At 48.8% G+C, this 13423-nt stretch overlaps 1 protein-coding gene across 2 annotated transcripts in view; it reads right to left on the reverse strand.

The window, feature by feature from the left end:
• Positions 1-1063: 1063 nt before the first annotated feature.
• Positions 1064-13423, reverse strand: part of Ubr2 (ubiquitin protein ligase E3 component n-recognin 2) — a 79337-nt gene continuing 66977 nt past the window's right edge. For both annotated transcript variants that reach the window (XM_050122731.1, XM_050122730.1), the window contains exons 41-47: positions 12050-12180; positions 11157-11265; positions 9937-9993; positions 7311-7388; positions 5989-6159; positions 4875-4976; positions 1064-3162 (exon numbers count right to left, since the gene is read on the reverse strand). In XM_050122731.1, coding sequence (XP_049978688.1) covers positions 3021-3162; positions 4875-4976; positions 5989-6159; positions 7311-7388; positions 9937-9993; positions 11157-11265; positions 12050-12180 — 790 coding nt within the window. In that variant the 3' untranslated portion in view covers positions 1064-3020. The remainder of the gene's footprint in view (positions 3163-4874; positions 4977-5988; positions 6160-7310; positions 7389-9936; positions 9994-11156; positions 11266-12049; positions 12181-13423) is intronic.

A 13423-nucleotide genomic window follows, 5' to 3' on the forward strand; every position in this document is an offset into this window, starting at 1 on the left:
AGGCACCTGATGTGAGGCCAGTCACCTAACATTCTGGAAGGAGTGCGGGACAGAGAAGTGGAGGAGAGGAGGGGCATGAAGGGACATTCTGGGGAGACAGGAGCATCTCATTCTTAGTTGTGGTGGTTGTCAAAACGTAAACAACAACCCTGTCTTCTAGGAAGGATTACTTGTGTATTGTTTGTAAAGAAGACCTCAGTAAACACCACTCCCTAAGAGTGGGGATAGAGCAGCTGGGCAGTGGCGACCCATGCCTTTAATTTAATCTCAGCACTTGGCGGCCAGAGACAGGCGAATCCCTGAGTTCAAGGCCAGCCTGGCTGCTATAGACCAGTTCCAGGATAGCCAGTACCACATAGAGAAACCTAGTAGCCCGCGAGAGACATTTACCTTGGGGCAGGAGTCAGCTGGAAGCGCACTGGGGAGCCTGACGCCTGACAGTGGCCTGACAGTGTCCCTGTGGAGAGGCTGACCCCCGACAGTGACCCCGTGGAGAGGCTGACCCCTGACAGTGTCCCCGTGGAGAGGCTGACCCGACAGTGTCCCCGTGGAGAGGCTGACCCCTGACAGTGTCCCCGTGGAGGCTGACCTCTGACAGTGTCCCCGTGGAGAGGCTGACCCCTGACAGTGTCCAGGTAAGAGAATTCTGGGAAAGAACACAGAACCCTGCTCTGAATAAGTTCCCTTCTGTACACATCTCAAGCACCAAGCGTCTGCTGAGTGATCATGAACTGGCAGGGAGGCAAGCAGGCAAGACCGAGCAGGAGCACACACGTGCAAGAGTCCCACACAGACAGACCTGCTTCCTATGGAGCTGAGGTCTGGAATGGCCCTGGAGACTTGTAGCGCTCAGCTAGCCAGCAGTAAACCTGATCAGCGGAGATAATGTCCACACTCCCCGGGAAGGTCAGTGAGGCTTGGGTAGTGGCCATAAACGACACTAATAGTTTAAGCCTCTTAAATTTGAGGCTAATATCAATGTCCCACTTTTGTAGCAAGGTGACACGGGGAGCTTTGCTGGGTGTTACGTGTGTGAAACAACATCAGACAGAAGCAACTGAAGTAATGTCAACACCTAGAGCCTTTATTTGAATATCTTTAAACTGTTTACATATGATACATTCCAAACTTTACAAGTTGTCCACAGATATTAAAATTATAGCCAATTTATTAAACATAAGATTTTCCCTGATATGGAAAGCATGTTATATAAACATTTCTACAACAAAAAACATGCAAAACAAATCAAAAGTCAGATGTGTTGGTAGGAACAAAAAACCATCTTAACATCGCCACAGACAGTACAGGCTGCAAATGGGTGGGAATTTACTGCCCAGACCCTGACATCTCAGGAGGGAAAGGCAGGGCCACCCTCTCAGGCCTGACCTGGAAATGTCGGGATGACTTAGCTCACAATCTTTTCTCCTTCCTGGGTTGGTACCAGCATTGAACCCACGACCTTACTCACGCTAGACAAGTGCTCTGACACTAGGCTCACGCCCAGAGAGGTCTCCGTTTTAAACTGAAAAATGGTGAGCGGAAGGGGAAAAGCTAGAGAAGCCGAACTTAAGTCTGAAGAAACTGCACATGTCAAAGGTCAAAACAAACATCAGTTACAACATCCACGGCCCATTCAGACCATGTCAGGGAACGGCTAGAGGAAGGGAGAGCGTGGAAGAATTTCACTTGGGCTTCCTGCTGCGAACCTCTTAGCTCTTGAGCCTGGGAAGCAGAAGGGCGAAGTCAAGTCCATTCTTTGGAGGGGAGGCAGCTCCTCACATGATCCTGGAGACTGTGCTAGCAATGTGTCTTTTAGCTCTGGTCTGGGCTTCGGACCCTCCTGGGATGCTGTGGCATGGATGCAGCTGAGTAGAACAGAACTTGTGGTTGAATTTGAAAGGCTGAGTGATCAGGCTGTTAGAAGGCTTAGAAAAGCCATAACCTCTTCTGTTCATGTGGCCTCAGCCCACATGGAGATCGGAGTTCATCTCTTTGCTGCATCTGCTGTCACTGTGTGTATGCGAGCTCTCTTCACGTGTGCAGGGTGCCAGAGTTGTAACTGCGGCACCTAGCGGCTATAGTTCTAGAAAGGCACCTCTTAGATAATACCTAAAAAGAAGTTTGTGGGCATACCGCCGGAGGACAAGCAGCAACGCATCTAATCCAGGAGACGTGGAGTGGGGTGAGGAGCCTCAGAACACTGGCTCTGTGATTTTGTTTGGTTTGAGACGGTCTCAAGTCAAGCTCATAACATAGTTGAAGCTAGCCTTGAATTCCTGGTCTTCCTGCCTCAGCCTTCCAGGCTCGTAGCCTGACACTGAGCTGAGCTCTCCTGTCTGCTAGTGTCTGGTTGAAGCTGCACACACAACTCTGTTTACCTCAGAGCAGAAGTTAGTATCTGAGACCCTAGGAGGTCCTTTCCATTTCAAAAGCCCTTTAATTGAGTAAGCCAAAAGTCTTGACAAAAATAGATAAGAACCAACCATCTATAGTTGTGAAAAGCCAGCTGCTCTCCCCCTAGGTTCTCCTGTTAGCATCCCCAGCCTTCTAGACCATGCAGAGAAGAGAATCCCAGCTTCAAATTCAACTGCTTTGCTCTTGGAGGTGAGGTCCAGTCCCAGAGGTGAACGGCATCTCAGTGCTGAGGCACCACGGTGGGACGTGTCATCTGATGGGCCCCAGGGGCTCCTTTGGCCTCTGCTCAACAAGTTCAACACCATCAGTGATGAGGAATGGCTCAGGCTACTGGCAAGTGAAGCAGGCAACCTCCAAAGGAGCTCGGCTCTATCTAGAAAAGGGTCTCAGGCCAGGACACATCTGGGGGACACAGGGATAAAATCTGGCGGAAAATAATTTTCGTCAGGCTCTGGAGCCAGAAACTAGAAAAATAAAACTGGGAAGAAAAGCTTAAATAAAGAACTTATTTCAAAATAGACTCAGCTGAACTTATTTTCTGTTGTCTTCCTGGAAAAGCCAGCTGGTAACAAAACTCCAAGTTCAAGTTTTTGGCAGAGGAGTGATTATAAATGCTGCCAGTCAATGCCGACCAGGGTTTGGTTGGCCTCCTGCGCGTGCCCAATTTCTTCCGTGATACTGTGCTGCTGCCATAGCTTCTGGATCTTTTGAAACCGCTCTTGGCATAAATGTAGTGGATTTCCTCGTCTAGAAGGAGACACATGTCACTCATATGCACTGTTTGTCCGTCCTCATGTCCCAACCCTTTGTGCTAGGAAAGGCAAGGACTACTTCAGATTCTGCCCTTTCACCCAGTGTGTGAGGATGGCTGCGGATGTGGACACACACACATACACACACACCACACTCTACAGGGTCACTGGGAACACGTACTGAACAGAGACTACTCAGTATGTGGTGTCTCGCCACTGCCCAGCAATAACAACATTTTAAAGTAGATAATATGAGAAAAAAATTAGCCAGGTGTGGTGGCACACGCCTTTAATTCCAGCCCTCAGGAGGCAGAGGCAGGTAGATCTTTGAATTTGAGGCCAGTATGGCCTGCAGAGCGAGTTCCAGAATACCAAGGACTACATAGAGAAACCCTGTCTTGAAAAAAAATATTATTATCGTGTGTGCATGATGTGTATGTATATGTGTGCTATGTAGGTCGTCCAGCAGACCTTTACCACACTGAGCCATCACCAGCCCTTCTGTTTATCATTAAACATAAATTTCTTTTCAGCATGTGTGGTATATGACTATGTGCATGTGCACATGTATTCAGGAACACAGAGTGTGCTCTGCCCGTCGAGGCCTGTGGCTCTCGCTGCGATGTCTTCCTGTCTCCTTCCACCCCATCTCTTGGACAAGGTCTTCCCACTGAGCTCACCATTTTGGCTGTCTGCCTTCTTCACTAGGGTCATAGAGTGCTATGGAATCTGAATACAAGTTCCAGGAATTTTTTTGTTTGTTTGTTTTTTCGAGACAGGGTTTCTCTGTGGTTTTGGAGCCTGTCCTGGAACTAGCTCTTGTAGACCAGGCTGGCCTCGAACTCAGAGATCCGCCTGCCTCTGCCTCCTCAGTGCTGGGATTAAAGGCGTGCGCCGCCGCCGCCACCACCACCCGGCATAATCTTTTTTTTTTTTTTTAATGTATACAATATTCTGCCTGCATGTATCCCTGCAGGCCAGAAGAGGGTACCAGACCCCATTACAGATGGTTGTGAGCCACCATGTGGTTGCTGGGAATTGAACTCAGGACCTTTGGAAGAGCAGGCAATGCTCTTAACCACTGAGCCATCTCTCCAGCCCCTAAGTTCCAGGATTTTGAGGCAAGCAGGTTACCTACTGAGCCATCTCCTCAGGCATTTTAAAATATACTAATGAAGTATGTGGGTGTGTTTGCACCTGTATGCACATGTACGGGTGTGCTTTCACCTGTACGCACAAGTATGAGTGTGCCTGTACCTGTTTGCACATGTGTGGGTATGATTATACCTGTTTGCACATGCACGCAGAGGCCAGAAGTCACCCTCAGGCATCTTCCTCCTCTGTCACTTGCCAGTTCGATTCTGAGATAGGGTGTATCAATTTTTGCCTGGTACTCATGGACTGGGTGAGGCTAGTTGGCCAGGTAGTCCTAACAGCCCTCCCGTCTCCACCTCCTCAGCACTGGGATCACGAGCAGGCTCCACGCCTAACTGTTCACATGGGTTCACTTTGTCAATGGAGCCATCTCCCTAACTGCTCACAGCATTCTCAGGCTGGGAAATGAACATAGAGCAGGCAGCAGGTGCCCTCCATGGAAACGAGTTCACAGGTAACAAAGCCACCTCCAGCAGAGGCGTGTCAGTATGACTGACTTCAGGACCTCCTGGCTCAGGGTCAGCCTCCTTAAACCCCAGGCTGGGCGCTTACCTGAGTCCCTGGTCTGTCTCCCCGTAGTCATCAAGGTAGGGAGGAGAATAAAAACATCCTTTGGTTTTGCCAGCTAAAAATAGCACCTGACATTCCCGAACTCTGTGGAGAGAGCATTCATCACTGTATTTATACAAGGAACCGAGGTGTTGATTAGGCTTCTAATAGAACAAGGCTTTACGTAAGAAAATAAAGAACCAAATGAAATACTACTGATCATTTCGTCACAATTACAGAAAAATACTTATTTGGAAAAATATGCATGAGCCAGGCAATATCGGCGCACGCCTTTAATCCCAGCACTCGGGAGGCAGAGACAGGAGGATCTCTACAGTTTGACGCTAGCCTGGTCTACAGAGTAAGTTCCAGGACAGGCTCCAAAGCTACAAACAAACAAATAAACAAAAAAAGGGGTGGGAGGATTCTGCACAACATTTCCTAAGTGTTCTTTTGAGTACAACACCTGACAGCAGCCTGTGGCTGTGCATGGAAACTCTAACAGTACCTAGTGCAACAGAAGGAAAAGTTGATGCTGTTTCTTAAATAAAGGTTTATTAATTTGTGTTTACACGTAAGTGTGTGAGCCCACACAGGGCAGAAGGAGGCATCAGATCCCTGGCACTGGAGTTACAGGCAGTAGTGAGCCACTACATGGATGCTGAGACCCAAACCCAGTCTTCTGCAAGAGCAGCCAAGCACTCTTGTGCCCTGTGTCCCCAGCCCCTGGAGGGCTTTTTTTGTTGTTGTTTCTTTGAGACAGGGATTCTCAGTAGCTATGGAGCTTGTCCTGGAACTCGTGCTATAGACCAGGCTGGCCTCTGGCCTCGAATTCAGAGATCCGCCTGCCTCTGCCTTCCCGAGTGCTGGGATTAAAGGTGTGTACCGTCACCGCCTGGATGGAGGGGTATTCTTAACTGGGTTTGGAGAGGATGGCCAAAGGGGAGCAGAGCTGTCAGCTGGGAGCTGGGCTGGACATTTGGGATCCGGCACTAGTGGAAGAACCTGCAGAGTTAGCAGGAGCCATGCAGAAGTGAGAACCTCTTACAGTGGCACAGTGGCTTCAGACCCTGCGGCGCTATTTTCTTGTGCCCGCCCTAGGAGCAGCCGAGCTCACCTTAGGAAGATGCCGGCCCCGGAGCCGCAGGAGTAGGTGTGTGCTGTGCAGGCTCCAACGTCCTCCCCTTCCAGCTCAGCTTGGCAGCAGTAACTCTGAGAGCAGAGGAGAGTTCCACACACGAGGCACAGAGTTGGGGCTCTGCTTTTGTCGCCGCCTGATTTGGGGCACCTCCAAGACAAAGACACAAGAACACATCACTGCTCTGAAGGAGTGTAGCTACAAAACCCTGGAACATCATTTTTAATGTGTTAGGACACTGGAACACGCACAAAACCGCGTACCAGCGACACCCAGAGGAGCAGGAGCTGTGGAAGGCAAATGAGAGCACCGTGTGAAAGGTGAGACCGTGTGCTCCTGCACAGCCACAAAGCAGTGCGGAGCAGCGAGAAGGACGTGGACCGTCACGGGCACATCTCAGTGTGCAGAGCATGCGGACACATAGCTACTCAAGTGAAGATGTGGGAAGTCACAACTGCTGCTTCCAAACACAAGACCGCGTGTTTGCCACACAGGAAAGGGAGAGCCTGCCTCCATCAGAGCAGCCCGTGAGCGAGTCTGTGGGGCATTTTCTTGATTGCTAATTGGTGTGGTAGGGCACACGGCCCATGTGGGTACTGCTCTCTGGAGAGTTGAGACAGCCTGTAAGCAGCCTCCTTCCATGGTCTCTGGCTCAGTTCCTGCCTCCAGGTTTCTCCTTTGAGCTCCTGCTCTGACGCCCCTCAGTGATGGGGTGTGAACTGGGAGCCAAACCCTTTCTCCTCTCCACTTTGGTGTTTTCGTCAGTATTTTATCAACGAAGTAAACTAGGGCAGAGGCTCGACATCACACTCAGGTGAGGCCCAGACAGGAGATGCCCAGGGCGTCAACTATTCTGGCATGCTTTATTTCTTAGGAAAATCTTATCTTTTTTTTAAAAAACAAGATTTATTTATTTATGTATGAGTGTTCTATCTGCATGTATGCCTTTATACCAAAAGAGGGTGTCAGATCCCACTAGAGATGGAATTGAACTCAGGACTTCTGGAAGAGCAGCCAGTGCTCTTAACTGCTGAGCCATCTCTCTAGCCTAAAAGCGTACTCATGCTGTCTGCACACCAAGTGTTTAAAAATTTATTAAGAATCACAAAAACCCTTCGTTCTTGCCACCTTCCACCTCTTGTTCCATGCCCTACTCTGAAACATGGCAAGAGACATTTACTAACCATGCTATGGAAAGGACAGTTGACTTCTCTTCCCCAGACTAAACAAAGAGCCACACCAAACCCATCTGACTGTCTGTGTAAGGAGCTGAGGGGCAAGGCATCAAGAGAAGAACTTACGAGAAATTGGACGCTTGGTTAATGAGGCTGCTGTAGTCTTCTGGAAGGTCGATCAGTTTGTTAGAGCCTCTTGGGTAGCTAAGAAATTAGAAACATGAAGAGCTAAGGAAATTCACGGTCATTTTACAATTATGTGAGGTTAATTCTTGGCTAAGGCAATCAAGGGAGGCTGAACTAAGCAACTGATGGCCGACCACGGTGAAAGCAGAGAAGACAACTAAAGATGCTCTTGCCTACTTACTATCCAGCTGCTGGGAGCCCATTCGCCATCAGCAGGCCCAGAGGCTCGGGGATGAACCCTTCCCTTGTAACCAGGGGCTTGGAGGACTAGGGATTTAAACTGCAGGACTCTCACTCTATGGAAGCAGATCTGAGTAAACTTCAGGCTGTGGCAGACAGAACATTCTGAACCAGAAAGGCCATTAACAGAGAACTAGTTAAACCCCTAAGATTATACTCTGGCTGGAGGCCTTGCAAAAGACACACTACATTCTCTGCATTAGTAATCCTAATGGGTCTGCCACTCTTCTTTGCAGCAAAGGCCTATCCAGGGAAACCGTCTGTAGTAGAGACGTTAAAAGAGTAGACAGCGTGCTTAAAATGACTCTCACCCTTGAGAATGTTCAGTAACTCTACACAACACTGGTGAGATGGCTCAGTGGTAGAGGTGCTTGGTGCCAAGCCTGTGGCCCCAAGTCCACGCCCTGGAATCCACAGGGTGGAAGGGGAGCAGTGATGCCTGCAAGCTGTCCTCTGACCTCCACACAGGCTGTGGCCTGTGTGCACCCACATTCACACACAAATAAAAATGTAAAAAACAAAACAAAATCGCTTGCCCTCTACACTATGCTGTATGTGTCTTGTCTGGACTCTGTCAATGCAGCCCCTGGGACTGAGGCTGGTGGAGTGACCCAGTGATGGCAATGTCCCAGACATGCTCAGCAGGAGTGCTGAGGTCAACAGTGACACCTTATCTGCCCCCTTTCCAGCAAAAGTTTGGTGGCCGCAGGAGGAGGGCCGGTGAGGGCACTCACTCCTGGCGTCTATCCTGGGCACAGTGTGAGAGTGCATCCACACAATTTGGAACTGATGGTGAAGGCGTGTGCTTAGGAGGGGTGAGCTGAAGGCATGACAAGACTACACCCATCTTCTTTCAGTCACATTGATTCTGGGACTCAAAGGAACTCAGAAGGAGTTGAGCTTCAAGCCAAGTCAGTACACAGGGCCTCTTTCTCAGTGTGTGGCACCCCAGCCTGTGGCTGCTCAGCACAGGAATGCTGTATGGTTATCTAATTGTCTACTCCGTGGACCTCCCCATGGGGTGCTTGCTAGTCACACCACCATCAACTCCAGTTTTAGGGAGCACGCATGCCAGAGCGCCCATTTCAGAAAACCACATCTGTAAGGAGTGGCTTCTATATTTTGAAAGTCTGTCAATTACTCTGAGGTGTACTTCAAGTTAAGAGGTACTGTGTCACTGGGAATGGTGGTACATGCCTTTAGTTCCAGCATTTGGGAGGCAGAGGCAGGTGGATCTCTGTGAGTTAGAGGCCAGCCTGGTCCACAGAGTGAGTTCGAGCACAGCCAGGCTTTCACACAGAGAAATCCTGTCTTGACAAGCAGCAACAACAACAAAGCAGCAGCAACACCACGTCCCACAGGAATGCTGGGGGCTCAGGGTGGAGGTGGGCGATAGGCAACCATTTACAGTGTGAAAACTGGAATCACAGGGTCCAGCTCATCAGACCAGGTGTTCTCACTGAGGCACCCGTGTGATCCAGAGGCTTGCTTCACACAACCAGAGCTCAACCAATGCAGAGGCAGAGGGAAAAAATGAGAGAGACCTGGTCGTGACTGGACAGTCACTAGGGTTGCTGTGCTGGTGAGGTGACTTCCTCCCAGCTGACATGGAGCAGGGAGGGATTCTGGTGGCTCCACACTCACAGTGTAAGAAGCACCCAGCTGGCCTGCACATTGATGGGGGGCCGCGAGCAGCCTTGAGGAGAGAGGTGAGGTCGTCAGAGGCCCACCTGAGACCCAGGTGCCACTCCCTGGCTCTCAGCAGCTTTGGTCTGGGGAGGGGAGTCTGGGATTCTGACTCCAGTGACACAGGTCTCCTGAGCAGTCGCCGGTGCTGGAGTGGAACTTTTCAGTCACCTTGCTCTCAGTAACTCCTTGTCCACATCCTTACAGGTGTCAAGTAATTCCCAAACTTACTGGCTGGAACTGTTTCTTTGGTCTGTTGATATCTCAGGAGAGACACCCAGCCCATGGAACCTTATACCATCCCTGATATTTGGATAATTTGAAATTCTCCATGATGAAAGACAGGATAAAAAGAAAAGAAAAACAGCTAACAAACCCAGGACGAAGAGTCACACTTCTAAAAGCAGTTTCCCAAAGCACAGTCCCCCAGACACAGCTGACTGTTTCTTTTCCCTTCTAAGAGCACAGTGCATTTGTGTTCTTGTCTGACTCCCAGCAGGAGACTGACAGATTGATGCTAGATGCTCTATCTGTGAAGTCCTGGATCCTGAGGACCATAGCACTGAAGGAACACAGCACTCACCCCATGTTGCTTCTTGCCACCCACCCCACACCAAATACCCGAGCTCCTCTAACTTACCTTATTGCACCTCTTTCACCGTTCAGATAGCTTTTAACTTCACTGTTCTGGCACCAACTTTAAGGCAAACAGAGGAAGGAACTTATTTTGGGAGACAGGGTTTCACTGTGTAGCCTAGCAGGCCTCTGACTGGTTTGTTATGGACTCTGTTTCCACAGCTGTCCATGTTGCTGTGTTGTTCTGTTTGCTCATATGGGGTCCCCCTATAAAGTCCAGGCTGGCCTCAAACTTCAGACCCTCCTGCCCGCTAGGATTACAGACATATGACATCATACCTGGTTTCCCATACATTAAAAAAACATGATGAAACCCAGATAAGCCTGACCATTTTAATTGTTATAAACTGACAGTTCTCTGGCATCAAGACATCAGACTGTTGTACGGCATCATTACCGTCCGTCTCCACACCCGTCTCATCTGCTCTAACCAAAATCTATCCCATGAAACACTGCCCTGGCCTTGCCCCATAACCTCTACTCAGATTCCTGCAGAGACACATGCTATTGTCTTGTCTTTATTGTTTGAGACAGGGTCTCAGGATGTGGCCCCAGGCTGGCCTTGAATTTATAGCAAGCCCACAAAGCCTCCCTTACAGGTGCTAGGATTACAGGTGGCTGTCACGACCTTTATACTTCAGCTTAAAGATCTATGAAGTCGGACTGGTGTGAGGGTGCACACCTGCAGTCCTGGCCCTCAGGAGGTCTGAGGCCAGCCAGGACCTTATAGGGAGACCCCGTATCAGCAAACAAAGCAATATGGTAACACAGACAGCTGTGGAAGCAGTCTGTAACAGCCAGTTCCATGAAGGAAGTAACATTTCCTCACGTACTTTCTCTTCCCCTCCAGGCAAACTTTACCTACTAGGTTGGCAACAATCTTACCCTGCAGCCAAATCCTTAGCTAAGTTCCACCTTCTTTCTCTTAAACATTCGTTTATTTTTGAGACAGAGTCTCACTACGTAGCCCTGGCTAGTATGGAACTTGCTATAAAGACCAGGCTGGCCTTACACTCAGAGAGATCTACCTCTGCCTCCTGAGTGCTGGTGCTAAAGGTGTGCGCCACCCCACTTGGCAAAACACCCTAATTCTCATAACTTGAATTATGTACTAAATCCTATCAGGATCAGTAGCTTTCCACTGAAGAACTCTGAAATATGAAAAGATAAGGCTTATTTCATAAGCTATTAGAGAATGCAGAAAAATGTCCAAACAAACATTACCTTTCAACCAGACAGTTCATGATGTCACTGTTTTCTTGAAAAAGGTGCATGAGGTTGGTTGGTAGGGAAAGGTAGTTACACAAATGTTCAAAATGGCTTGTTCCAGAAACTGTATATGGGGAAGAAAAGAGACACAAACACCCACAGTTGCGTCCCATGCAGAAGTGAAAAGAGCTATTTCTTCCTTTTCTTTTTGTTTTTGAGACAGGGTTTCTCTGTGTAGCCCTGGCTGTCCAGGGGCTCCCTCTGTAGACCAGGCTGGACTTGACCTCACCTAGTTTATGAGTAACAGATAAACTGAACCGTGCTGTGGGGAACAGGCATTTCTGAGACCTAAAGCGCTGTGCGAATGCTCAATCAACAGAGGCTGTCACAGTTAGGAACTTCTTGGGATTCAGAGGCAGAGCATGTATGCAAAGCTGTTCACTGGCATTCTACAGGGGGATGTTTTCCCAGGCCAATTACCTATGCTCCCAGTAAGTGCATAAACAAGTGTATTTGTTTACTGTTTTGTTTTGTGAGTGTTGGGGATGAATCAGGTCTGAGCGTGCTGAGCAAGCATCACCTCTGAGCTCTGTCCCCAGCCATTTCACATTTTCTAACTTATCTTTATTTTTTTTTTACTTTCTTTTTTTTTTTTTCCCCCGAGACAGGGTTTCTCTGTAGCTTTGGAGCCTGTCCTGGGCGAGTGCTGGGATTAAAGGCGTGCGCCACCACCGCCCAGCTTTTTTTTTTACTTTCATTGTTGAGACAGGGTCTCTCTAGGTGGCAATGGCTGTCTTGAACTCACATAGCCACCCGCCTCTGCTCAGTGCTGAGGTCAGAGGGCATCACCATGCCCAGCCTCGGCGTTCTTCTACGTGGCTGGAGCAGGTGACCATGAACTTTCCTACCTCGAAGGTCTGGTGGGGATGGAACTCCATTTAAGTAATGGAAAAACAAGGCGGAGCACTTGAGGAAAGGCATGATGGCAGCCTGGATGCTCCGCCACAGGTGCCAGCCAGAGGGCGCGTCTTCCAAGGCACTGCAGGGAGTAAAGAAGACAGACAGTAAGGAAAGATCGCAGCAGCAAAGCGCAGTGTGCAAACAAGACCGACACTAGGAACTTAGGAGGAGTGGGTCAAAGTACTACAGCCACATATACTGAAAAATTATAAAATAAAAACTGGGTGTGCTGGTGCACACCTTCAACCCCGGCACTCGTGAGGCAGAGGCAGGTGGATTTCTGTGAGTTCGAGGCCAGCCTGGTCTACAAAGCAAACAACAGGACAGCTAGGACTGTTATACAGAGAAACCCTATCTCGAAAAACCACACATATGCAAAATCAAAAACGAACAAAAAGTACGAAGAAAACCCCAGCAGTTGTCCCAGCGCCTCACACCACCACGTACTATCCCTGACATAGTGCTTCCAGCTAGTTTCTTACACAGCTGCAGCTATCTACAGCATTCTACAAATTGTAATAATTTTAACCCAGCCATCGTATTTTAGAAACACTGATCACAAGTGACATCAAACTATGCCCCTCCACAAACATTTGGCTCACTTTCAGCTCCTTGTTGGCTTAAATAACACCAGAATATGTCTGTAAATGCCTGTACGTTTTTCTCTGTGTTAGATTACCTCATTAGTGTGGATTCTCAGATGGGATAACTCAAAGAACTTATCTTTAATGTGTATATACATATGTATGGTATATCCAAATGTGTGTCCCTCAGAGGCCAGAAGGGATGTTGGATGCCTGCTCTGTGTCATTCTTCTTTTATTACTTTGAGGCAGAGTCTTTTCCTGAGCCTGGAGTTGTGCTGGAGGCCAGTGAGCACCAGGAATCCTGTATCTGCCACCCACAGGGTGTTTTACACAGTGCTGGGATTCAAACCCAGCCCTTGCGTTAATGCAGCAGGCAGTTCCCCTCATTCCCGTAGGCTCTTGATTCACACTGTAGAGACCCAAGTGAGACTGCAACACCGTGTGTGCTCTTCTAGTAACCTCACAGTGTTTCTGCTGCTCCTGGATCATCTGACAAACACATCATGCTAATTTGATTCGCATTTTGAAATTTCTGATAACTTATGTTTTAGGAGAGCATCTTCAGAGTGCACCTGCCCACTAGTTGGCATCTGACTGAGCAAATGAAGGACTCACCACCAAGTAAGCATGAAGCTCCCAGACATTATTATCCTTCTCTCACAGACTCAGGGGTGTCACTCCTAGATCTTTAATACAGTAGCACACAGCAACTTCCCGTGGTTAACACGCCAGTTCC

The sequence above is a fragment of the Alexandromys fortis genome, unplaced genomic scaffold, assembly GCF_014885135.2.
Source record: "Alexandromys fortis isolate MF-2015 unplaced genomic scaffold, M_Fortis_MF-2015_v1.1 scaffold_212, whole genome shotgun sequence".
Classification (NCBI taxonomy): Eukaryota; Metazoa; Chordata; class Mammalia; order Rodentia; family Cricetidae; genus Alexandromys; species Alexandromys fortis.